General features: G+C 61.4%; 1 protein-coding gene across 1 annotated transcript in view; it reads right to left on the minus strand.

Moving 5' to 3' along the window:
- Nucleotides 1-105: 105 nt before the first annotated feature.
- GALNS (galactosamine (N-acetyl)-6-sulfatase) overlaps nucleotides 106-24,980 on the minus strand; it is a 25,519-nt gene continuing 644 nt past the window's right edge. Inside the window, exons 2-14 of the mRNA XM_021702396.1 lie at nucleotides 19,918-20,041; nucleotides 19,384-19,458; nucleotides 18,827-18,929; nucleotides 16,207-16,350; nucleotides 14,906-14,972; nucleotides 14,698-14,825; nucleotides 14,239-14,378; nucleotides 12,301-12,404; nucleotides 9,253-9,389; nucleotides 8,348-8,450; nucleotides 4,589-4,710; nucleotides 2,686-2,803; nucleotides 106-888 (exon numbers count right to left, since the gene is read on the minus strand). Of these exons, the coding sequence (XP_021558071.1) occupies nucleotides 802-888; nucleotides 2,686-2,803; nucleotides 4,589-4,710; nucleotides 8,348-8,450; nucleotides 9,253-9,389; nucleotides 12,301-12,404; nucleotides 14,239-14,378; nucleotides 14,698-14,825; nucleotides 14,906-14,972; nucleotides 16,207-16,350; nucleotides 18,827-18,929; nucleotides 19,384-19,458; nucleotides 19,918-20,041 (1,452 nt within the window). The 3' untranslated portion in view covers nucleotides 106-801. The remainder of the gene's footprint in view (nucleotides 889-2,685; nucleotides 2,804-4,588; nucleotides 4,711-8,347; nucleotides 8,451-9,252; nucleotides 9,390-12,300; nucleotides 12,405-14,238; nucleotides 14,379-14,697; nucleotides 14,826-14,905; nucleotides 14,973-16,206; nucleotides 16,351-18,826; nucleotides 18,930-19,383; nucleotides 19,459-19,917; nucleotides 20,042-24,980) is intronic.

Here is a 24,980-nt window from a genome sequence, read left to right on the forward strand (position 1 = left end):
GCGCTGGACGGAGCGAATTCCACTCCAGCGCACCCCTCCCCCTCCCCCTCCCGTCAACTTCCGCAAAAATATAGCTCTTAAAAAAAACAAAACCAAAAATGCCTGTTCCTTTATTCTAAAACTTTTCTTCATAATTTCCCAAGTCTTACAACGGTGCAGCTTCGGCATCACAATCCCCGCAGAGACGTGAAAAGCCCCCTCTACGGAAGGCGGCTACGCAAGCCTTCGGGCAGGGGCGGGGAGGGTGCGGTGAGGTGGCAGTCTACACCCGCTTGCGCAGGCCCCTCGCGGTAGGCCACACCCGAGCCAGGGGAGGAGGGTCGGCGGGGCAGCTGCGAGGCACCGCCTTGCCCCACAGGGTACTGGGGTCAGGATCCTTGAGGAAGGTGGAAGAGCAAGGTCCCCCCTGGACCAGGGGGGCCTTCCTTGGCTGCGGTCAGGATCCCCCTCCACGTTCACAACCCCACCCTGGAGGGGTGCAGGGGGACCCTCTGCATAGGGCCAATGGGCCAAAACAGGATTGGCACAGCCGACTGTGACAGCGAGACTCGGGTCGCAGCCACGTCCTCTGGATCCTGGGATGGAGGCCGGCAGAGGGAGGCCGCAGGGCAGCATTCAGCTCTGGGGCTGGGGGTCACCGTTGGCAGGGTCAGCCGGGCCAGGACTAGGTCTGGGCCACGTGGCGCCTTGCAGGTCCTGCTGCTGGCGGCAGGTGAGGTGTGTCTGGTGTGGGCAGGGCAGAGGGCAGCGGGGCTCCTCCGGCGCGGGAGCCCTGAGGCAGAGTCCTCCCGCCTGCAGGTATTAGTGGGGCCAGGAGCACTTCTCCGGGATGGACTCCGGGGGCGTCAGGCACTTCCCTAACTTTTCACAGCCTGGGGGCGCCCAGTTCTGGCAACAAGAAGAGAGAACATGAAGTTGCTCAATAGTGGCCCGACTCCTGCCCTGCCCCACCGCCTCTTGGCCTCAGGGTGAGGACCCGCGGCCAGGCAGCCACCGGCCCTGCTGTGTCTCCACGTTTCAACAACAGCTGACTCAGGAGGGTCCTCAGCCTGCTCAGGATCATCCACACAAAGCTCTCTGATCGTCAGCCGGGGTCAGAGCTGGCCTGTTTCAGGGGAGCCCCTCGGCAGGGCACGTGAATGTCCACATTTGCTCTGTATGGCCATATTTCTCCCGGTCCGGAGGAGGGAGACTTCCTTGTTTCGCCATGTCCCCCCACTGCCCATGGGGTGTCCCTGTGCCTTGGTCGGGAGACTCAGAATCACCCTGGGGGCACTCCCCCCACAGGGGGCCTCAGAGGCTGTTAATGAATCAGAACATCAAGGGCAGTGAGAACCCGGTGAAGGTCTCTCCTGCCCTGTGTGGCATCACGTGGCCTCTGGTTGCCCATGCAGGGTGGGGCCGGCCGCTGGGGCAAGGCAGGCTTTGGATAAGGAAGCTGTTCTCAACGTCGGACGCAGAGCAAAGTGACAGAGTGTGTGCAGGATACAGACTCTGCCAGTCTGGGAGGTTGTGGGGAGCCAGCACCCATGATTCTGGAGGCTGATCCACACTGCTCTGGTCTGCCTTCAGTTCACTTGTGGGATTTGCGGGGGAGGGCTGGTCCCCCAGTTCTTCCGGGTCCAGGGGTCAGCCAGCTGCAGCAGCGCCCCAGCCAGGTCCCTCCACCCCCACGTCCACTACATTTGCACGCGGTGGGCAAGGACGCTGCCACCTGGAGCCCCAGCCTGGGCAGGCACCACATGCATTCGCCGACAGAGGGCATGCTGGGGGTGGGGACAGCTCGCTTTCACAGAAAGATTAAAGATGGGGCTTGGAGTGGGCGTGGAGGGCTCTCAGGCTCCTGGGACCCCAGGCACCTTGGTGGTCCTGAGACGGGGACCTTCTGCTGCACTGCTGTGAGTTCACAAGGCAGACCGCCCCTCTGAGGGAAGGAGGCAGCCCTGCCGGCTTCTGCCCTAAATGTCCTTCTTGGGGAGCCTCAGGACACGAAGCCCCAGGTGTGGACAGCAGCGACAAGGCCACCCCCACACTGGCCCTGGCTAACGAGGCAGCCTTGCCCACCCTATGATCATGCCCAGCACCCGGAAGACGCTGCTAATGCCCGACTCGGTCTTCCCAGCACACGCCCCCCACGCCCACGCCCCCCACGCCGCATTGGCTCCTCAGCGCAGGCTGGACTCCACGTGGCAGCTGCGACGTGCTCAGCTGCTCTCCAAACCACCGCGCGGGTCTGCGGGCCGCTCGGGGAGAGGGGCCGTCCAGCTGGAACACAGGGCTACGCCATCCTGACAGTGCTCGGTGGGTTTTGGGGTGCAGCCAAAGCTTCTGACACTGGGACACCGGAATCACCCATCTTTGTGGAGCGGGGTGCCACACACACACAGTTACAGGGACAGGACTTGCAGGCAGTGCCCACAGGGTTCCAGGTCTGTCCCTGACGGGACCTTCAGGCCATCAGCCCAGCGTGTCCACACCTGCAGAGGAGCCAAGCGACCCCCTGCCCCACCTGGGAGGTCTGCGCCAGAGCATCAGGACAGAAGGGGGGCTCGAGCCCACAGCCCCAGCAGCCTCCGGAAGCACAACAGCTCCAGTCTATGGGTGAGGGTCTGGGGTGTGCAGACGTCACACGGCCCCAGGGACACCCTCCCAGCATCGGCAGCCCATAGCGTATCAAGCACATACCATGACGGCCTGGTTGCACACGTTGAGCTGGGGCTGTCCAGGGACCAAGGTCTTCTGGTGCTGCCGGACGACCAAGGTGACCCCGCGAAGGGCATCCAGGTACTCGGGGCTGGCAAAGCTAGAGGCAAGAGTGCCAGGTCACTGAGGGAGGGAGGCCCGGGCAGGCCATCAAGGTAGGCCACCTAAGCAGGTCGGAAAGGGGCCTGGGAGTGAGGGATCCCTCCCTGATGGAGCCACCAGTCAGCGGCCCCCACCTCTACCCCTGTGCCCAGGAGCAGGCCTGCACCTCAGGAACCTTCCCCACAAATGAGGCTGCGGGCACAGAGACCACGACTCCTGCCTCACCAGTCAGGCTGCCCGGCCAGCACCCCCAAGGCACCGCCAGGGTCACACGCACCCCCGAGCAGACCCAGATCTTTGCAGGCTCCTGGTGCCTTCTGCTTTCTCGGTCCCTCTGGCCCAGATTTGTGTGGCAGGAGCAGTGGGTCCTGCCCTGCTCATCATGGTCTCTGGATCCGCAACTGTGGCACTCCCAGGTCAGCCCTGCTCCTCAGGCCCTCCACCCCGTCTGGCAGGCTGTGCTCACTGCACACACCGCCTGCAAGCTTTTCAAAGCAGGTCTCAAGGCCTGTGTCAAGTCTTTCCACGATTCTCTGGCCAGACGCACTGGGAAGGACCGGCTTAAGCTAGGTTCAGCAGTCTCATTGGCAAGGTCTGCCCTGGTCTCCTTGTCTGGAGCATGGGCACAAGTGTGACGGGGGCACGTGTGACTTCTGGGGGACCCTGGGGGCAGTCATGCTCCTCCAGAAATCGGGCCCTGCCATCCACTCCCATGGTCCTGCTGGGTCTTGGCTCTGAAGTTACTTCCAGGGGCAGAAGGGGAGCTCAGACTGCTTCCTCCCAGCCTCCCCCTGGTCTAGCTTGATCCCCAACCCCACTCGCACGTGGCCCTGGGCTCCAAACCTGTGGCTGGTGATAACCACAAGGGGCTCCCAGCTCCCACCTGTGAGTGTCCTGGAGCGTCCGTAACAAATGGCCACAGACTGGGGCTTAGACCACCGGCATCTCTTCCCTCCCGGTTCTGGAGGCTGGAGTCTGAGATCCAGGCAGGAACGCACCCCCTTGGGAAGCTCCAGGGGTCCCTTGGCAGTGGTCATGTCCCTTCATCTCTGCTTCCGTTTTCACGTGGTCTCTCCCCTGTGTCTGCATTCCCTCTTCTGTCTCCCATGGATACTCTCATTGGAGGTAGGGCCACCCTAGTCCAGGACAACCTCACCTCGACCCTCACCTTAACTACCCCTACAAAGTCCCTACTACCAATAAGACCACGTGTGAGGTTCCAGTGGATGTAGGTGTGGGCACACCTGTTTCCTTCCCAGGGTCCTGGGCCTCAAAGCTGGACAAAGGTCCCGGGCAGTGTCTCAGGTGCTCTGGATGGCACGGCAAGGCCCCGTCCCAGAGCCTCGCTGGCAGGGGCCCCGGGGTGGATCTTTCCAAGCTGTGCTGCCTGCCATGCACAGAGCTTCTCGTCCACCCCACATCTGGACCCTCAAGCCCCCAGTGCAGCCGTCCCTGAAGGCAGCCCAGGTGGGGGTCACACGGACCCGTGGGAGAGGTAGACAGATGGCAGGCAGATGGGCGCACCCGAGAAAAGCAGGCCACGCACGGCACCGTGCCGGAAGAAGCAGCGTTTGCCACGGCAGACACCAGAGGACAGGCCTGGAGCACCTGTTGGGGGCAGGAGGCCCCCGTGTGTTGCTTTGTGCTCTTCTGCGTCTCCAAGAGCTCAAGACGCGCATTTGACTCTTTGGTAACACCCAACCCGCTGGTGAGCACCTGCACTTGGGTGGGCCCGGCCAACGTCTTCTCAGCAGCCTAAAGGCCTCCCTGCGCCCCGGCTCACCTGAGGGGGTACTTCTCCCCCGGGTCTCGTCCCAGGTGGAAGATCAGGGGCAGCTTTGTGTGCTCCTCCTGTGTGTGGGTGGTGACTCCAGAGACATTCTGCCCAGGGCAGAAATCAACACCCTGAAACGAGAGGCCGGGCGGATGGTGAGGGCTGTGTGCATGTATGTGCGTGTACGCATGTGTGTGCGTGTACGTGTGTACGCACGTGTGTGTACGCATGTGTGCGCGTGCATGCGTGTGTGCATGTGTGTACGTGTATGCACGTGTGCCCGTGCGTGCATGCATGTGCGTGTGTACGCATGCGTGTACGTGTGTGCATGCATGTGCGTGTATGCGTGCACGTGTATGTACGTGTGTGCATGTGCGTGTACGCGTGTCCACGTGTGAGCATGTGTGTACGTGTGTGCATGCGTGTGTACATGTATGCACGTGCGTGCGTACGTGCGTGCGTGTACGTGCGCGCATGCGTGTGTGTACGTGTATGCATGCATGTGCGTGTACGCACGTGCATGTATGCACGTGTGCGTGCACACATATGTGCATGCGTGTGTACACACGTGTGTGTGCACGCGTGTACATGCATGTGTGTACGTGTGTGCATGTACGCACGTGTACGCCTGCATGTGCGTGCGTGCGCCCATGCCGCAGGAGCCCAGGCAGCAGTGGCCATGCATCCCGCCAGGCAGGAGCTCCCCGTTCCCGCGTGCTGCGTCCCAGGACGCACGAGTGAGTGCTCTGGGGCTGAGCGCAACGGAGCAGGCCTCCTGTAGGATGTCTTTCCCACATCCCTGGCCTCGGAGCCGCTGAGCCCTCATACCTGTGTTTTTAGTACCCCACTGTACCCCTTTTTGGGGGATGGGAATTGACTCTCTTTAAAATGTTTTTGGGGTACCTGGCTGGCTCAGTTGGTGGAGCGTGTTAACTCTCGATCACGGGGCTGTGAGTTTGAGCCCCATGTTGGGTATAGAGATTGGTTAAAAAATCTTGAAAAAAAGAGTGCTACCACTTAAACAAAATACATAAACTGTTTTAGCCCATCTGGTAGCTTCCAGGACGAAGCCACCCCACCTGGTCTGCTTCCTGCGGCCGCAGTGCCCCGTGCTCAGCGCTCCCTGAAGGCTCCTGGGCCGCCTCGGAGGCCAGGAAGAGACAGAGGCCCATGGCGGCGGCCCAGACGCCCCGGGAACAGCAGGGACTGAAACGGACTACTGCTGACATGTTCGAGGACACAGGAGCACAGATCGTGTGCATCAGGCCCAGCTCCACACCCTCCCCAGGCCGCCCCTGCCCTCAGGGGTCCTCTCCTGGTGGGGGGGGGGGAGGGCAGCTTCAGCTTCTGAAATCAGCGTGTGGCGTGAGCACCGTCCAGGTGCTGGGATGGCCCTGGGGCTCCCTCCCAAAGCTGCTGCGCTCATGGCCTGGAGCTCTGTCCCCAAGGCTTGCAGGATGCGGGACTCCCTGACTTGGGAACAGGAAAAGCCAGAATCCTGACGCCCTGGTGAGCCCAGGGCCCCTCAAGCAGCTTGGCTCCAGTCTTCAGCCAACACAGGACAAGGCTTACAGGGTCTGGAGAGGTGGCTGTGACCTGTGCACGTGAACCCCAGAACTGGGGCCTGGGGACAGATGTGTGCTGCTCGCTTCTCAACCACGAGCAACTGGAAGGTTTTCTGCAGGCCCCAGTGCAGGCGATGGGCAACCCCCCCGTGTGTGACCCCCCCCCCCCGCCCCGGTGTCTGTCAGGGACAGCTGGTCAGTGGAGCAGGTAATACTCTGCTTTTCAATAAAGCAGGAAGTAAGGAACCCATGAAATTTCATTTATCTGCACTGAGCTGTGATTCTTGAATCAGTGGCCAGAAAAATAAGGAGAATCGAAGATGGAGAGGGCAGCCAATAATGGATGCCCAAGTGGGCAAAATCCCTTGACCTTCTGGGAGCAGAAGTGCTGGAGAACATGTATGGATTCGACAACGAAAGAGCCACCACCTCCAGCACAAAAATGTTGGTAGCTAATGGTCTAGACAGAACACACAAATCCTCATTCAGATGCAAATCAAATACGCGATTTAATTAAGACGCTGCTCATTAGCACAGAATTTCCCTTACGACTGCTGTCCCGTAAGGGAGAGCGCCGCCGTGGGGCATCAAAGCCGAGCCAGCCCCAGTGGCCCCTTCCCCCTCAGAGCCCAGGCCTGTGCACAGAGCGGAGCATGGGGAGCGGGGCACACCTGCCCCTCCGTAGCCCTGGCCCGTGGAGCCCTGCACTTAGGCTAAGTGTGGGACATGTGGGATGTGTGTACCCCACTCCTGCTGTGCCCTGGGCTGGCACAGGGAAGTTGGCCCCTCCCTCTTCCTCTGCCCTCCCTGCTCAGCCAGCCCCAGGGGAACGGAAAAGCCTGACCTGGGGTGTGGCCGGGCCACAGAGCACAGCTGAGAAGCTAGCAAGGTCCATGTGGGTGATTCCCAAGCCAGGGACCACAGACCTGCACACACTGGCTGAGACGCACCCCAGGCCTGTCCCTCAGGTTGGGAGCCTGCCCGGGCCTGGCTGTGCCCCAGCAGGGCAGCCCCGTGGCTTCTGAACAAAGCTGCCGGCAGTTGAGTCAGCCGCCTGGAAGGGCTGGGAAGAGGTGGCCTGCCATCCCCCTGGTGCTCCAGGGAGCGGCCAATGGCCGCAGGGACGCTGTCACCCTTACCTCTTGGGCCCTTCGCACCCTCACACACCCCCTGGGTCATAGTGACCCCTGGAGGGAGAAGGGCCATCAGAACAGCCGACGGTCAGCCCACTCCCCCACCGGGCAGCTGCCCCCTAGGCAGGGACTCCCCTGACCTCTACACAGAGAAGAAAAGAACCGTGTGCTTCATCTGCTGAGAACTCAGAAGCTATGCCAAGCCAACAGCCCTGAGGGAGAGGGAGCCCTGTGTCCGCGGGCGGGGACGGCCTCTCCCGATACTTCCTGGCCCACTGTAAACACAAGACGGGTCACCCAGGGAGCTGCTCCACTTGCAGAACTTTCTGCACTTTCCCAACACCCTTTCTGAAAGAAGCTCCCCCAGCTCTTCTGGGTTTTGGCCCGCGTGGAAGCTGGGACGGGTCTTACCTGGGCCGGGGCTGACTGGACCCTGACCCGAGGGGCCCCAAGAGCCTGCAGGGCCAGGGAGCCCCAGGGGGGCCTGAGCGGTGGCTGCTCCTGTGCCACCTGGACTCTCGGGCAGCCGACAGCGGGGCCAGAGAAGGCCCTGGAGGGAGAAGCGAGGCCACACAGCCGCCCCCAAGCCCACACGGCCAGGCTCTGGGTTTTCGGGTGCTCCTATGACCTCTTAGCCTCTGAGCACCTAAAGGACAAACCACATGCAGCCCTGCCTGATAGGAGATGGGGTCCCAGGTGCTCAGGATGGCGGAGACTGTACCTGAAGAAAGGACGGGCTCAGCTGCGGGGAGGGACAGCAGGTGCGGGGACCCTGGACACAAGCTAGAAGGGCTGGGGGGGCCTGGAGGAGTCCTGTGCCAAGAGCGCAGGCCAGGCAACAGGGCTCTGCCATGCCCTTTACCGAGAGTGTTCTGGTAGAGGTTGGGGATTGCTGCCACAGTGAGTCTGGAAGCCCACAAGTAAGGTGGCGAGCACGAGAACCCTGTGGCCACCAGCCCTCTGCAGAGGCCTCTGGTCCTGGCTGCCTGTTGGCCTGCGCTGTCCAGAGGTGTCCTCCTAAGGACAGGGTGTTGGGGGTGCAGAGTCCACGGCACCCCAAGCCCCCGTACCTGTCTGAACTCCTCCCAGGAATTGGTCCAGGTCCAGAAATGGGCCTTGTACTGGCCAAGGGTGACCGCCATCAGCGTGTTGCCGCGGTAATAGAATATTGGCCTGTTGGGGAGGAAGGGAGAGGGTCAGGAGACATGAGAAACTTGTGGGTGCACGGTTATGCTGACGTGTTACAGAAATGACTATGCTGGGCTTACACTGGGCACAAAGGTGAACAGGTCCACCAGGCTGTGAGGGGTGAGCCCCATGGTCGGTCCCCTCGGCTCTCGGCCCTGGGGGTGAAGCTGGTGGCAGGCAGAGAGTGGCTCTGGCCCTCACCTCGGGGCAGACAGCCTGCTAAGACCACCACCACCTGCACCCGCTCCCCACCAGTAAACCAGCTCTTGTGCAGAGTTCAAGACAGAAAAGACAAGCAACGCTGAAGACACCTAACAATGCTGTCTCATCCGCGCCCTAAAGCCGAGGCCGCGGGCGGCTCCGAGGACGGTGGGGCCGCTCCCCTGCTACACGACTTGGCGTTTCAGAATTCATGTCCCTCAGAGCAGCCTGGGAACCTCGTTTTGTTTGAGCAGAACAGCAGCTGGTCTCAAGCTGGGGAGAAGCTGAGTCTGGACACGAAGGATCCAGCGGGGATGGAGCCCAGGATGGGGCCGGGCTCCAGGGGTCTGGACGGCTGGTGACTCAGGCAGAACAGTCTGTCCTCCCTCCTGCGTCCCTCCGCCCCGAGCACTGGGCCTGGATGTGCCCCGATGCCCCAGGTCCTGGGAATGGTCTCAGAGGACCAGGGCTCTTGCCCCTCATGTGCTCCCCCTGCCCTGAGCCAGTTGGGGGAGGAAGCTGCTTTGTCAGCTAGGCTTGGCTCTGTCACCTGGTGCTGGGGGGCCAGTGCCCGGCTGGAACCCACCTGTCTGTCAGCTGGCCCCAGAGCATGGCGGGGAGCAGGTCCAAGCCGTCGATCACCCTGTCACTGGGCGGCGCCAGACCTGCGAGGGACAGGCTGGTGGTGAAGAGGTCCATGACGCTGCCCAGCTGGTGGCTCACCTGAAATGATGGGACGGAGGTGCACTCAGGATGCCCTGTGCTGACCAGATGGCAGCCAGGGCTCAGGTCCCCGGGCATGGGCCCATCTGCTGCCCAGCCAGGGGCATATGGTCGCACCCCCTTCAGCGCACACACACAGGGACAGAAACCCTCTCTGCCCGATGTCCACATGCGGGTGCACACACCCTGGCCCCGGCTCCTTCCTCTGGGCCCTGCCTTTGTAGCCTCACCCTGCTCCAGGCTGTCCTGGAGCCCCTCACGTCATTGAGGGTCAGGCTGAAGCATGTGGGGCCACCACACTCACTCTCCCGCCCCAGGACCCCGCAGTGGAGGGACAAGCCCTCTCCCTGGGAGAGTGGCTTTGGGAGGTTAGGGCCGAGTGCAGATTCACACTGTCCCATCCCCAAGTCCCGAGCCTTCGTTTCCATGGTGACTATGAATCAGAAGGAGACAGGTGAGAAGAGGGTGCAGGAAGATGGCGGCGGGGTCCAGCCTGGTGAGGCCGGCCCCTCTGAGCCCATCTGTCACCATTACTTTAACACTGAGGTAGGAGCACGGGTGGAAAAAAGACCCGCGAGGCCCAGAGCAGCACGGAGGAGGGGCCGCTGGCTGGGGCTGACGGGAGGGCCCAGAGACTACCCTGGCCCAAAGCGCACGGTCTAACTCCACGCAACCAGCAAGACGGGTCTGAGGAAAGCAGAGCTCTCGGCCAAGAGCCGTGTGCTGGTCCCCACGGATGCACGTCTGCTCCCCTCATCTGGAGCCCGCCGGGTTCCTTCTTCCCACCACACAGCTCAGTGGCCTGGATCTGGGGGTGAGGGCCGGGTCAGTGGGGAGGTCTGGAGAGTCTGCTGGCAGGCTTGGCAAGGCAGGCACCCCGTGTGCACGCGGTTGGCTGGGACCTCCAGCCACTGCTTCCCACGCCCGGGATCACGTGTGGACACGGAGCACACAGGCCACGGCTGCTCACATCGCAGGTTCTGCAGCCCGGTGTGGGGGAACGGGAAGGCATTTGACTTAAACCTTCTGCGGAGGTTTGTAGAGAGGAGGCGGCGGCCAATGCATTATCTCATTGCCACAGCTTCTCTCCCTTGCTGCTTTTTTCCGACAAAACAGAAAAAAAGAAATCCAAATATTTTAACTGCCTGGAAAAAATAAATGGGGAGGGGACACTGCCGTGTGGGTGGCATGGTGGGGTAGACCAGGATATCTGACATCATCCTTATGCGCACAGGACAGCTGGGAACACACAAAGAAACTCTTCCTGAAGGACAGAAACTCTCAACATGCATGACGTCTTTAAGAAAAAGCAGTCCATCTGCTGTGGGCACGTGGGCGTCCTGGCTGGTGCTACCACCACTCCCAAGACTCCACTCTGGAACAGTCACCCTGCCAGGCATGAGGGGGGCTGAGTATTTGAACCTGCTGGACACACGACAGAGTGGTTCAATAAAGTCCCCCCCTGGTCATCACAGGGCACAGGCCTCACAACCCGTCGGCTTCAATTTCAGCGTGTGCCGAGGGACACAGCGCAGGGTAGGCCACACGGCTCTGTTCGGCACACTCTCTCCTCTAGGGAGCAGGGCCCAGAAGGGTGGCGAGCCAGGCGGATGAGGATGATCCCAAAGGCTGGAGCCCTCCCTTGGGAGACAGGTCCCCATGGAGACGGTCCCGGAGGGAGAAGCTGTGGGGGAGCCAGGGGCGGAGGGGGGGCTCCACGCCCCACGCCTGGGGCCTGCTCCCCACTCTGCCACCTGACAGCCAGCAGTCCTGACAAGTGCGTTCCTCTCCTGGGGCCACAGTTTGCTAACATGTAGCATGGGAGCGGTGGCGACGGTGGTAATGATGGTGATGTGATAGTGGACAGAACAACACCCACCCCTACTGAGGTCCACGTCCTAATCCCCAGACCCTGTGAACGTTTCCTTACATAGTAAAGAAGATATCAAAGCTGCCAAGCAGCTGGCCTTAAAACAGGAGCTGATCCTGGATCCCTGGGAATGGCCAAGGGGCCAGAGCCAGAGGGACAAGGGTCAGCGCGGGGCCCTGACCGTGGACAGTGACCGGGGGGGCCAGAGCCAGAGGGACGAGGGTCACCGCGGGGCCCTGACCGTGGACATGGCTGGGGGGCCAGAGCCAGAGGGACAAGGGGACACTCGACTGGCCGTTGCCGGCCTGGACAGTGGAGGGAGGGGCCGTGGGTGCCTGGAGAAGCCCGGAAGGACGAGGAAACGGATGCTCCCTGGAGCCTCCAGAAGCTGTGAGCCTGGCCCAGGAGGCCTGGCCGGTCTTCCGACCTCCAGCCCAAGTGGATGAGGGTGCTGTGTAAGCCACCGAGCGTGGCAACTGTGACAAAAACCCTAAGGGAGTCCGTGTCCCTCGTGGTGTGGCTGAGGGCTGAACTGATCACACTGCTCCCTGGAGCACGTAAAGGGGAGAGACCAGTCCAGAGACTGTGGAGGAGCATTTCCAAACAGTGGCCCTGACACCCGGTATTTGTCAGGAGTCTGAACTGAGCCACCCAGTGAGAGAAGACCCTGTGTGGGGGGTTCTCGGTGGAAGGAAGGACAGAGCAAAAGGCTCCGAGGGGCAGAAAAGGGCTGCTATCTCTGTGAGTGCGCCTATGGAACCAGTGGCCTGGGAGACACACTTTGCGGCCAAACAAGCTTTTAGAAACTCAGCATGCCCTGTGGCTTCAGGTATTCGTGACGTCCACCGGCACACTAAGGCTCTGACAAGTCCTGCAGGAAAGAAACCTGTTCAACTTAGCTACACTCAGGACTGCCACGTTCAGGGACAGGCAGCCTCGTCACCTGATGTCCCAGTGCCTGCTCCACCTGCCCTTCACCAGTTACCTCCTGGTGTGGAGGAACTGGGAGTCTCATCTGCGCGAGTGGCTGACGTGACTCACCTGGCCTGCAGGGATTTTCCCAGGCCACCACGCAATCGCAGGCTCCCGCATCCCACCTTCAAATGTGGTCTGCTTCCCGCACAGAAAGGGGCCGTTGCTACCACCTAGGAAGACAGAGTCGTCACGCACCAGATGCCTACCCTGAGTCCCCAGGGTGGCACCCACCCTGCTGGCCACTCGCTTTCAGGAGCTGTCCGTCTGTCACAGCCTGCCCGCCACCCTCCTGGCCCCTCAGGAATGACGCTCAAGTTCAAGGTCACAGGGCCTGCAGATCGTGTGGCAGTATTGCTGTGTCCCTAAGGCAGTGCGACCGCTCAGAGACAACGTGACCACTGGCGTTGGCCAGAGGGGCAACACGGGTCCCAGGGAGCCCTGATGGGGTTCACGGCTGCCTGCAAGGCCCATGTAACTGAGACATTTGCGTCTTCCAGCGTCCCGTGTGCGTGTGGGGAGCCTGATTCAAATGTGTCGGCCCCTGGGTCCCCCGGAGGGTGCTCCGTCGAGCGCAGGGTTCTGTTTCTGAGAAGTCCCACTGTGAACCACGAGTGTGGAAGGGCTGGGGGGCAGGCAGCCCCGGCCAGGCTGGCTCGCTCCCAGAGCCCAGGACAAATGGTGCCCTGCTGCCGCCAGCACCAGCGGCCTGGAGCTCCCGCAACCCCAGCCCCCATGACAAACGGGAGGGCTGTTGTCCCTCCCCGGCCGGCCCTGAGCCCCGCCCCCACGTGTGCGCAGGCAGAGCCAACGGAAGAGCAGCGAAGTGCGCGTCAGGGCAACGAGCAAGCACAGGTAGACAGAACGCACACGCGAGAGAATCGTGCAGCACAGCGAGGAGGACCGATGTGGCTCCTTCTGGGGGCTTCACGGGTCCCACGGGTGCTTGTCCTCCTCTATTTCGCATGCTACGAGGCGAGCGTACGGATTTACATTCTTACAACTAAGCATGTGGATTTTGTGTGTGTGAACCATTCCATGCTTTAGGCACGAAGATGGGACACTGAAGCCCAGGCCTGGGAGGCTAGTGGTCCAAGCGAGGGCTGGCCATCGGGGGCTCTCGGGGCACCAAGCTGGGTAGGCGCAGCAGGGACAGCAGCATCCAGCCAGCCCGGGGCCTTTGCTGGGGGGCGGACAGAGGGTGTCACCCTCACCTCTGGGACCATCAGCTGTACGGGGAGAGCCTGCGTGAGGACAAGATCCCTCCATGGGCCGTGGATGGCACTCCTCGGGACCCCAGACCAGCCAGGCCCAGACTCTGAACTGCTGTTCTGTCACCAACATGATTCCTTCTCAGCTTGAGCCCATCTGACCCCGGAAAACCAGCCGTAGGAGCCCCCCCGACTGCAGGGTCCCCCGCACCTCCCTACCCAGGCCTGTCCCCCTGGGGTTTCCTGCTCCCCGTGGCCTTCCTTCCACAGCCCTCTGAGTGACTCAGGGCCCTGCTGAGGCCCCAGCCCCTTAAAGGAAAAGGGACAAAGAGACGTGCCACGGGGGGGGGGGGGGCGACTTAAAGGACACGAGGGTGGGACCTCCTTGCTCAACAAGATAGAACAGCCTGAGAGCTTGCTGAGCAGCCCCAGGGGGTCACGGCCCTGTGGAGATACCCTCGCTGAGCCAAGCCAGCACTGTGGGGTGGGGGGCTGGGTCCCTGCTCTCCTAGACACCACTTCCCATGAGGTCTGGAGACGCTCTGGCCTTTTAGGAGAGAAGAGTACTCCATGTATTGTGGGTGTTGGTGGTCCCTGCCGGTCTCCTGTGTGACAGTCTGTTCCCACCAGACTAGGGCCCCCAGGAAGGAGTGGGCGTCTCCCTCATTGGACAGGCCCCAGGCTGGCCCCTTCACACTCTAACCAGGGTGGGTGAGTGGCCCTGATGGAGCCTCAGAAATCCCGGGGTCCCGAGGGCAGCCCCATCCGCAGAGGCGAGGGTGCGTGGAACACTGGCCTTGTTTAGGAGCAGAAATGAGGGCAGCGCCGTTGTCAGATGTGAAGAAAACAAACGTGTTCTCTGTGATCCTCAGGTCCCGAAGAAGCCTCAGGATTTTCCCAACACTGTCGTCGATCTCCCGGACAGCATCCCCGTACCTTGGGGAGAAAGGGCGTCAGTGAGCAGTGAAGTCACGACTTCAGGAATGGACAACACAACGGACTGGCTGAATTCAAAGAGGGGACGAAAAGTCCAGTTCCCAGAGCTAACCCAGGACAGAACCAACCACACCACTACAACCCTCCTCCCACGAAGGCCGGGCTCATGGGACAGCTTCGGGGAAGCAGGAGGGCTGCTGTCTCTTTCCGTGAGGGGTAACTGAAGATGTAATGGCACTGAGCGCCCCGTCCCTGGAGGTAATCAAGCACGGCTGAACCCTCCAGGTGGGAGTCCATGTCTCTACAACCAAGGACTCACCGCCCCCGCCGGCTGGTGCCCAAGAAGGGCCGAGAAGCATAAACAGGTGCGTGAGTGGCATCGATGGCCCAGTAGAGGAAGAAGGGGCGCTGAGCCGCCTGCTGCCTCTTCATGAAGTCCAGAGCTTCCTGAGGAGAAGACGCCACCTTTGTGTGCCTGGAGGCCAGCCTCCCTCATGCGGGGCCTACCCAGCCCACGCTTCCATTACCTGCAAGTACACCTGCGTGAGGTTGGCTTCCCCAGTCTTCAGATTGATTGGAAATTCCTCATAATATCTGAAAATAACATAGACCCAGACAAAAATCAGACCTTAGAAGACCAAGAAAGCTTCCTTTTCTGTGATTTCATAGGCAAAGTTACGGGCCTCGTTCACAAGAAAGACGAAACGCGAATGTGTGTGTAAATGTCACTGAAGCTGGCCCACGGCAGCCCCCCCATCTGGGAGGAGCAACGTGTGAGGACAGGGAGGCTGGCAGAGCGGGTGTGCGGTCACCCAGGGCCGGGGGCAGCTCACGGCGCATAGGCGCTCTAAGCTGGCCAAGTCTGCGCAGCGCCGCGAGCGTGCCAGGGAGCCCCGAACCACGCTTCCAACGGGGCGCGTTCTCTCTCCATGAGACTGCTATGAAAATGCAAGGGCCTGACCCTGCTTTCTGGCCCATGATGCACAGCAATAACTTCCACCAAGGGGTGCCTGGGTGGCTCGGTCGTTAAGCATCTGCCTTCGGCTCAGGTCATGATCTCGGGGTCCTGGGATCGAGTCCCGCATCGGGCTCCCTGCTCGGCGGGAAGCCTGCTTCTCCCTCTCCCACTCCCCCTGCTTGTGTTCCCTCTCTCGCTATGTCTCTGTCAAGTAACTAAAATCTTAAAAAAAAAAAAAACCACAAAAAACTTCCACCAAAAATGTGAAATACAAAAGGAAGGAAGGAGGAAAGGAAAATCAAGCCACACGAATCTGGAGACAGACCGGGGCCGACCCCAGCGGGGCCACGCTGCAGGCTCTGTGAAGGCAGGCCCGCAGCCAGTCGGGCGCACGGGGAGCCACTTGGCTCAGACAGCAGAGTGCTCCTGGCAGGCTCCTGAGGAAGGGGGCAGCCCCGTGGGCCCCTAGCGTGCGGCCCACAGGCCAGCCTGGTGCAAACGGCCTCGAAGCCAGAGCCCAGGGCCGCTCAACAGCTTCAGGAACCAAACCTCAGAAGCTGAATGAACATGGTGCTGTGTGAACATGCCTTGTTCAGGGGAGGGTCTCGGTCTCATCATATTGCTAACCTTTTCAAGGTTAAAGCCCCTGCAGATGTGGCTCAAGCAGCAACCCTAAGCGGCGGGTCCTATAAGCCACGGTCCTATAAACCGCGGGCAGAGCCGCCAGCCGACAAAGCCAAGCGCTGGTGTGCTGGGACACCAACGCTGGGAGCAGGTGGTTCCAGAACCTCCGTCCTGCTCCTAGAGCAGCACCAGAGGGCGGGGCTGGGCTCTGCTGTCTTCAGGGTGGGGAGGGAAGGGACCCGTTACCTGCCGACCATCTCCCAGTCCCTGTACACAGGGATGTTGGGCCTGGCCCTGTTGTCATAAGGTCCAAAGTGACAGTTGGGGGATCCAAACCACTCGTCAAATCCATGCTTCAGGGGGTGGAACTGAGGCCTGTGGCCCAGATGCCTAGAAACAGGAACCCAGGACACTTTAGGGACCCCTGCTCAGAGGTACCCCAAAGTCCTGAGCACGGACAACTCCTTGCCTTCACAGAATATTTCACGGAGCAAGTGTCCCTCCCGGGCCCTACGTGTGCTGAGCCCCAGGCACCCCGAGACCTCTTCCTCCAGGCAGGCACCAGGACCCCACTCACCCCCGTCGAAGTCGAGGGCCCTGGCCACACAGGGTGTCCAGGCACAGGGGAGCACTCAAGCATCCCTCCGGAATGCTGGGAGGGGCTCTGGGAAGACACATGGTGAGCTATCTCACACCCACCAGAACCCACCCAGAACTCTGAATGCAGCCCCATCTCCATGCTCTGCTTGCTTCCTTTTTTCATTAGTCAGGACGGTTCTGTGGGTTCAGCTTTCTCTGAGATTGTGAGGAAGGAAACGTTCCAGGGAGGTAGTTACCAACCTCTCGGGATAAGGTCTTTAAGAGCCTCTTCTCCCAGTTATGGATAATCACGCCCCAAAAGATGGACGGGGGCCCTGGGTGAGCTGACCGCCCCAGCCTGGCCTCATCACAGACGGGACAGCACCAGTGACCCAGCACCCCGGCCCTGCACGGGGATGGGCGGGCCTGCAGGATGACAATGGCCATGCTCCCCAGCCCACGCTCTCTGTACTGCGGGCATCAGAAGCCCAGCACTCCCACCCCTCACAACCCTCCCTTTGTCAGTTCTGCCAATAGGAGGTGCCCATGGGAGGGGCCAGCAGTCCCTGAGCACAGACCCGTCTGCTCTTCAGAACGCACAGCGCAGGTAGACGGGGGTTTTCCACTCCGGCCACGGGCTCTTCGGTAGCACGGCAACCCCACTGGGGCAGTGGGCTCACCCCTGTGTCTCACAGCCACACAAGCTTGAAAGCAGAGTCTCCCTGCTCTGCTGCCTCTGGGGAGGCCTTGGAGCAGGTAGCCAGAGGGCCCACCTGCCTGCTCAGAGGTGCTCCAGTGGCTCGTGTGGATCCCCGGGCGCTGGTCACTCGGTCAAGGAGGGTGCGGTGTGGTGTAGTGGGGGAGGGTGGGCCACGCGGGGCCAGAACCGAGGTGCCCAGCGACAGAGTCTAAGAAAGATGCCAGTAGGTGCGTCTCTTGGGGCCTCGGCTGCCACGGCTGGTTCTCAGACGCTCTGCCTCCCGACTGCCACGAGGCCAACGCCGGCCTCTGGCCTCTGCAACCCCTCCGCCAGGGGCAGGAGCATCGGCTCTGCTGGGACTTCTCTCTCTGCAGATACCTGTCAGCTCTGCGCTTTGCACTTCCTCTCCGCGTCTCGTGTCTGCCCGGGCTTGCTGCTCCAGTATGGTCATGTCTCCCCAGCCACGCCAGCACCGGCCGGGAGGGGTCACACCGGCTGAGCGTGGCATTCCAGCACACCCACATGCACCAGCTCGGATGGCCTCTGCTTAACACAAACAGCCGACCGAGGTCTTGCTTATGCTAAGCCGTCAACTCAGAACAGCAGCGGGGCCAGCGCTGCCCTCATGCGAGTGGGAGCGGGCAGCCGGCTGCGGCCCCTGGGACCAGGGCAGCCGGAGCGGGCTCCACCCAGCCCCAAAGTTGCCCAAGCCCAGAAGTCTGGCTCTGTGGCGCTGGGCTGGGAGGAAGAAGGTCAGGAAAGTCCACAGGCCTGTGATGGGACCCCGCCGAGACTGGGACCCCCACCCAGGAAGCCTGCTGGACCCAGGGCAGAGCTGCCAGGCCGGGCATCACAGGGCCCTTCCCTTCCGTGGGCTCCACCCAGACACGGCCCTGGCTGGCCTTGTGCCCGGCCTCTGCCAGTCTCCCCGGGCTTTCCGGGCACTGCCCGGAACTGTGCAGGCAACAAGCACCCCCTCAGCTCTGCTTGGCCGCCACCACCTCGTCCGAGCACTGCTCGGCAGGACGGCTCCCAGCGAGACTCGGGAGCGAGGAAGCATTCGTTAGGCGGCTCCTGGATCACCAGGATTCTCTTAACGATTAGACTACCGTTCCGGTTTCCGTGGACCTCCCACGGCTGTGACTACTGTGCTGTGCACAGGACGCGGCCAGGGCGCTCATCCCCGAGAAGGCAGTGCCAGCAAGCTGCAGAGTGGCTGAGGGCAGAGGGGCCACGGTGCAGGGAAGGAGGCGCAAGGAGGGCTGGACATCAGAAAAGGCTCCCCGGAGACGGTGGGCTTGCTCTCTTCCAAGAGCCCCACAGCTCGGGAAAGGGAGGAGAGAACGTGTGACCTTCACATCTTCCATCCGGGGCTGCACATCTGGGGATCCCCATTGAACCTGCTCACCGCGGCATGCACAGCACGCACGCGCACCCCGTGGCCTCTGTGGTCACGACAGCGGGTCCGACGATCCCACACCAAGCGACTGTCCTTCACCTCCCGGCTGCTTCTCCGCTTCCCCACCAGACAGAGCCCCTGCGCTCGCCGGCCGGCTGTGCACGCCCCGCAGGAGCGTCAGGACTCACCACTTGCCCACAATCTTGCTGGCGTAGCCGGCCCCCTTCAGCAGCTCGGGCAGCAGGTGCTCCTCGTCTGGGACGCCGCCCACGATCTCCTGCGGCGTGTAGGCTGCAAGAGCAATGCAGGGTGTGCGCACACGGAGCTGGCTCCCTTTGCTTCCTACTCTGGAGCACGACTGTCCCGGCACACTTCCCGCTCTGAGCCCCAGCTGCTGGGCAGCCCCAGGGACAGGAACGCAGCCGGGAAGGAGTGGTGCCTGTCCAGCCTGTCCTCGGCAAAGCAGCTGCCGGGAAGGAGCCCGACTCTCCACCGAGGCCCCGAGAAGACCAGGACTAAGGCCACCTTCCTCTTCACTTACTTACGACACACGGTTTCTGACGGAGGCCTGCTCTAAACGATGGGCTACACCCACACGGAGCCTCTGAGCCTCGGGAACGAGCTGGTGCTCGCTGAGCCGGCCCGCAGAAGCCGGGTCACACGTGAGGACGGCGGCAGACACCCCCGCCCGCCCAGCCCCCCTCACCGTCCGGTGCCACGGGAGATGCCCGCGAGTACCACGTACCGTTTCTTGCGTGCCCGTTGGTGGTGTAGAAGCCGCTGCGGATGGGCAGGCGTCCCGTGAGCAGAGCTGCCCGCGCTACATGGAGGAAACAGAAACGTCACGGCCTCCGTGAGGCTCCTGCTGGCGTCTCCAGAGAGCCTGGTGGGCACAGCGCCTGGCACGGCAGCTCTCGTGCCCCCCCACCGGCCTTCCTTCTCCTCCTTGGGGGAGCACGTAAGGAGTCTCCCCAGCACAAGTGGTTGTCCTGGGAGGAGGGGGCGCTTGTCCTGAACCACCCACAGCCGCTCTGCTCCGGGAAGGAAAAGCAGGTGCCATGAGCAGCGACCTCTGCCCCCAAACCCCTTACGTGCTCCGTGCTCTTGGTGGCCTGTGGCAGCATGGAGTCCAGGTGCTCCAGACTGCTGGGGCCCCGATGGGAGAGGGTTAGGGCCGCACCCGCCTGCCGGCCCTTCTGGTGCTCTGCTTGGAAGGAAGATGGGTGGAGCCCGAGTCCTGGTCCCCACTCTTTGCGCCCACGGGCCAGCCCCAACTTACATGGCGAGCACAGCGGGTTGGCTGAGTAGAAGTTTGGGAAAAGCATCCCTTCTGCGGCCATCTGGTCCAAATTCGGGGTCTCTCTGGAAGGTTCTCCATATACCCCCAGGTCGCCCCACCCCATCTGCAGAAGACAGCATGGAGAGGTCGAACAAACCTACTTCCGTCTTGGGGGAGACGTGAGAGATAAGCCAAGAGCTGCCCGCCTTGCGCCCCACAAGCCACAGAGCTCCCACTACACCCCCGTGCCTGGCATGGGCTGCGGAGCGCCGTCAGCCGGCTTTGCTGCGTGCACCCTGCTCAGTGGAGATGCCCATGTGCTCGACTGCCCCTCAGCCTCTGATGCTAGCATCTCTGGGTCATGGGGAACCAGCAACTCAGAACACAAACCTACGTACCACAAAAAGGAGCAAGACCTCTGAAGTCTGTTGTGCAAACTCAGATTTGAAGACAAGCGGTAAGGCTCCCCACCAAGTGAAACACAACATGGCCACACGACTGGGCTGTTCCCCTCCCAGGTCTACCCACGAGAATGGGAAATGAGCACCACGCAGAACTACATAAATACATGAATGTCTGCGGAGACATGACTGACGACAGCCCAGAGCAAATGCACCAGGCATCCAACAGCTGCTCGGTGGACACAAAGATCGCGGTCTATCCACGCGGTACTGCGCTGAACGTCATGTCTACTCAGAACCTGTGCACGGCCTTGTATTTGGAAACACAGGTGCAGGGGCACCTAGGTGGCTCAGTCAGTTAAGCGTCTGACTCTTGATCTCAGCTCAGATCTTGATCTCACAGTCGTGAGTTCAAGCCCCGAGCTGGGCTCCACACTGGTGGAGCCTACTTAAAAAAAAAAAAAAAAAAAAAAAAAAAGGCACTGCCGGTGTAATCAGCCTGGATGAAGACTCACAAATCCGACTGCTGTCCCCATCTTTTTTTTTTTTTTCGGGACGCAGACACAGGGGAGCTGTGGGAGGGCAGGGGCTGAGGGGCAGGGGCTGAGGGACACGGCCACAGGCCAGGAGCGCCAGGAGTCCCCGGAGCTGGAGGCGGCAGGAAGGGCCGTCCTCCAGAGCTCAGGAGGGGCCGGCCCTGCTGCCACCCTGACTTCAGACTCTGGCCTCCAGAACTGGGGCAGGAGAGATTCACTCCTATTTGTGGTCAGTGGGGCTGCCCCAGGAAGCAGCAGACGTGCACTGAACGCCGCTGGGCTGGGGGGAGCGCAGCATCGACTCGCAGGGAATCAGGACGTTGTGGGCCAGGACCAGACATGAGGACCGCGCACCATGGGGTTCCGTTTCCGTGAAGGGCCAGAACAGGCAGGGCCAGAGGGTTGGGAGGTGGATCGTGGGAGCTGGGGGAAGGGAGGCAGGTGCCTGCCAAGGGGCACGGGGCTTCTTCTTGGGCCGACGGACACGGCCTGAAGTGGACTGTGGTGGCTGCACAGTGCGCTGAGCCCACGAGACCCCGCGGACCTGCCCATCTAAGCCAGTGAGCGGCCTGCAGCCTGCACGATGTCCCCACACAGCTATCAGAAAAGTGCAGGCAGCCTGCAGGCCCCGACCGACCGCTCTCCTGAGTCAGCCAGCAGGCGGTCCCTCTGGCCTTTCAGCTCTGAATTCCTCCGGGTGTGGTTTATTCTGAAGTCTCTGAAATGGCTGTTCTGTTTGGTGACCACAGGCTCAAGCATGGAATAAGCCCCTGGAGGAAGGTGTGGCCACAGGAAGGATGGAGGATAAGCCTGGGGGCAGAAAAGGGACACTGTCCCTCAGTGACAGGAGTCTGTGAGGCCCCGCACAGGGAAAAGGGCCCATATGTCCCAGTCAGGGGCGGGAGGGGCTGAGAGCATGGCCCAGCCAGACCCAGCAGCCTGAGGTGCAGGTGGAGGGCGGTGCAGGTGGAGGGCGTGGCTGCCTCTGCCCCAAGGCCACGGGACTCACTTCCCTTCCTGGGATCCACCTTTCCTTTCCCTAGAGCTGCTCACTGCTGGCTGTGAGGGGTCATCCTAGGCCCTCAGACTCGCATCAACATGCAACGAAGGACATACACGGTCTGCTCAGTAGCTCGGGTGGTTCAGGCTGGGGTCTCTGCCTGACAGGCCCACCACAGTCACACAGCGGCCGCTTCTGTTTAGCCCGACTTCACACCCCCCACTCCTGCCATATAGATAAGGACCCAAGACACAGCCAGCACCCGGGCACTCGGAAGTGGGCCTCTATCCCCCTGCCCAGCAGCCCCATCTGCTGTGGAGAAGGGAGAAAAGTCAGCTCCACCGGAGAGACCGTGCTCAGCATCTTCTAAACTCATTTAACACCCATCTGCAGGGGACCCGTCTGGTCCTGAGCGCACACCGAGGAACAGTGAGACAGCTGCTGTCCTGGCCCTGAAGCCCCCGCAGCCAGAAGCCCCACCCTGGCCCGAAGCCCCCCAGCCCTGGCCTGTCTAGCAGGAGAGCCAGGGTTTCTATTTCTGCCCAAGTCACTGTGTGTTTTCTGTCAGTTGTCACCAAAAAGTCCGAACTAAGTTGCGTTTGCCAACCAGGACAAAAGTCTTCGAGACTTCTTCGCATATCGGCTGTTAAACAACCCCAAAGCCACAAGGAGGAACCTGCACAAGAGAGGCCCGGCCCCAGTCCTGGCCCTCCAGGCCCGCTGTTCCGGTTCCCTGCTGCCCGACGTGGGGCGCCCAGGCCGGGGGTGGGGAGCTGCCCATGAAGCCCCCTCAAAAAAAGCACTCCCAGGGCCGGTCCCGCACCACCACTCAGGACCTCTCGGGCCTGAACCAACGCTTTCAACAGAAATACGACCACCTGTATACATCTGCGTTTTCCAGCAATCCCATCGAAAAGGCAAAAGAAAACAGAAAAGGTTCACGTACTTTAACCCTGTGTACCCGAAATGCGATCATCTGAACACGCCTTCAACACGAAACACTCCCGCCACTGGCGAAGAAACAGGCAGCTGGCTGTGCACCGCGGATGGGAGGGCAGGAATCGGAAAGGCAAGCCATCGCAGAGTCTGGCCTTCAGACACTGCTCCAAGCGGCTTCCGCGGGGCTTGGCTTGCAGAAGCCCGCCCCATGGGCCAGAGAGCACGCGCGTCCAGGACGTGTTGTTGACGGGGCCAGCACCCGCGAAGTCTCCCCGGCAGCCACCGGGGCAGGGTCTCCCGAGGAGCCTCAGAGCCTGCTCCAGAAGCAGCCCCCCTCTGAGCGCGCTTACAGGAGTAGAGAAGCACGGTTGCTGTTATCCCCAGGGAGCCAAACTACGACGGAAGTCTAGCATCTTTCAGAATTATCTAAGAACTCTTAACTTTCCATACGAAATCGTTTTAATAATGAAGTTATTAAGTGAGAAAGTTTATGCTCATTTCCTTGAACTAAGTCTTCGGAACCTGAGCATCACAGGCAGCTGTCCTCTGTGCTGACCTGCCAGGACGGCCCTGGTCCAAAGGCTCCCGTGAGGCTCTCTGCTGGCCTTTTGGGGAAACTCTGAGCCATTCTTACTGGAAACGCTTCTGACTCTAACTGCGGGGGGGTCTCCACACCAACCGCTTCTTCGACTTCCCACAACCCAGTTCTACCCCATCTACCAGGAGCTAGCATCAGACCCCACAGGCCGGGGCTCAGTGCCACAGACTGGCCCCTCTGCAGACGCCGGCCACACGTCCCGGGCCTCCGTACTCCTTTTTATTTTTTTTCCACTTTTAAACAGAAGCTCCACACCCAGTGCGGAGCCCAATGCAGGGCTTGAACTCACAACCCTGCAATCAAGACCTGAGATGAGACTAAGAGTCGGGTGCCTCACCAGCTGTGCCCCCAGGCCTCCACACTTCTGCCGGAACTCAACCACTTGCTGTCACAGCTCACAGTACCCAGAATGCACCGTACTTCCTATTCGCAGTTTGTCATAAAGGATGTGACTCAGAAACAGCAGACGGAAAAGATGCCCAGGCGAGGTGAGGGTAGGGGGAGTCACACTGCCAGCAGATGCCATCCCTTAGGGTTTCGTGGAGGTGTTGCTGCAGAGGCAGGGCTGATTAAATCACCGGCCGTCGGTGACAGAACTCAAGCTCCAGCCCGGTGGCCTTCCCTGGAGGCCAGGGCCACGCTGAAAACTCCTCTCTAACCATGCCTCAGCCCCTGTGCTGACCTGTCCTGAAGCTCGCCAAGGGCCTCCACTACCAGCCAAGTCACATCGAAGCTCTGTTATCACGGCGGGGTCCTTCCAAGGGTTTGAGGAGCGGACGCCGGGACAGGTGACAGGACCCGAAGGGCACCAAGCACCCGGGCTGCCCCTGCCCCTGCTCTACCCTGACACCTCACACCAAGTTCAGAACCTCCATTTCACTCCCAGCTTCTGTGGATCAAGAGCACCGGTGACAAAGTCACTGAGAGACAAATGACAGCTCAGTCCCCTGCCAGGCATCCTGCTAACCTCTGCAGGGCCGATCCATCAGTGTGACCAGAATGGCCACAGGCCCGGGGCTGCACACTCACGCAGCAGCGGACACTCCTCCTGCTTCAAGTCTTCCCAGACCCAGCAAAACCTGACCTATGGCCAGAATTCTCTGCCACCCTGAGCAGCCGACCAGGGAGACGGCAACAGCCCCAGGCAGGGCACATCCTGGACGCCAAGAGCAGAGCGCGACCTTCAGGGCAGGTGGGCCCTGGGTCCCAGTCAGCTCTGCACCCCTTCCCTGCCCCAGATACCTGGGGCAGAGTGTTGGGGGGGATGGCAAGGTGACCAGGGGGTGCTGGAGAACTGGCCTGGGCCGCCGCTCTGTCCTTCTGGAGTGGGACAGACGGAACAGTGGAGGAGTCCTTCCCTGGGCAGCCTAGACGTGACTACCTTAGTCCAGCTCTACCAAAGTAAGGCTACTGATGGCAGGGCCAGGATCTCATGGCCCCCGGTGGGTGCCACACAGCCCTCCCTCATGTCCTCCCCTAGGGCCCATCTCCATAGGCCACCCCATCTATGTCCCACCACGTATGACCCTCCCCCACTCAGGGCCCTGCCCTCCCCCCCCCCCCCCCCCCCCCCCCCCCCCCCCCCCCCC

The sequence above is a fragment of the Neomonachus schauinslandi genome, chromosome 16, assembly GCF_002201575.2.
Source record: "Neomonachus schauinslandi chromosome 16, ASM220157v2, whole genome shotgun sequence".
Lineage (NCBI taxonomy): Eukaryota > Metazoa > Chordata > Mammalia > Carnivora > Phocidae > Neomonachus > Neomonachus schauinslandi.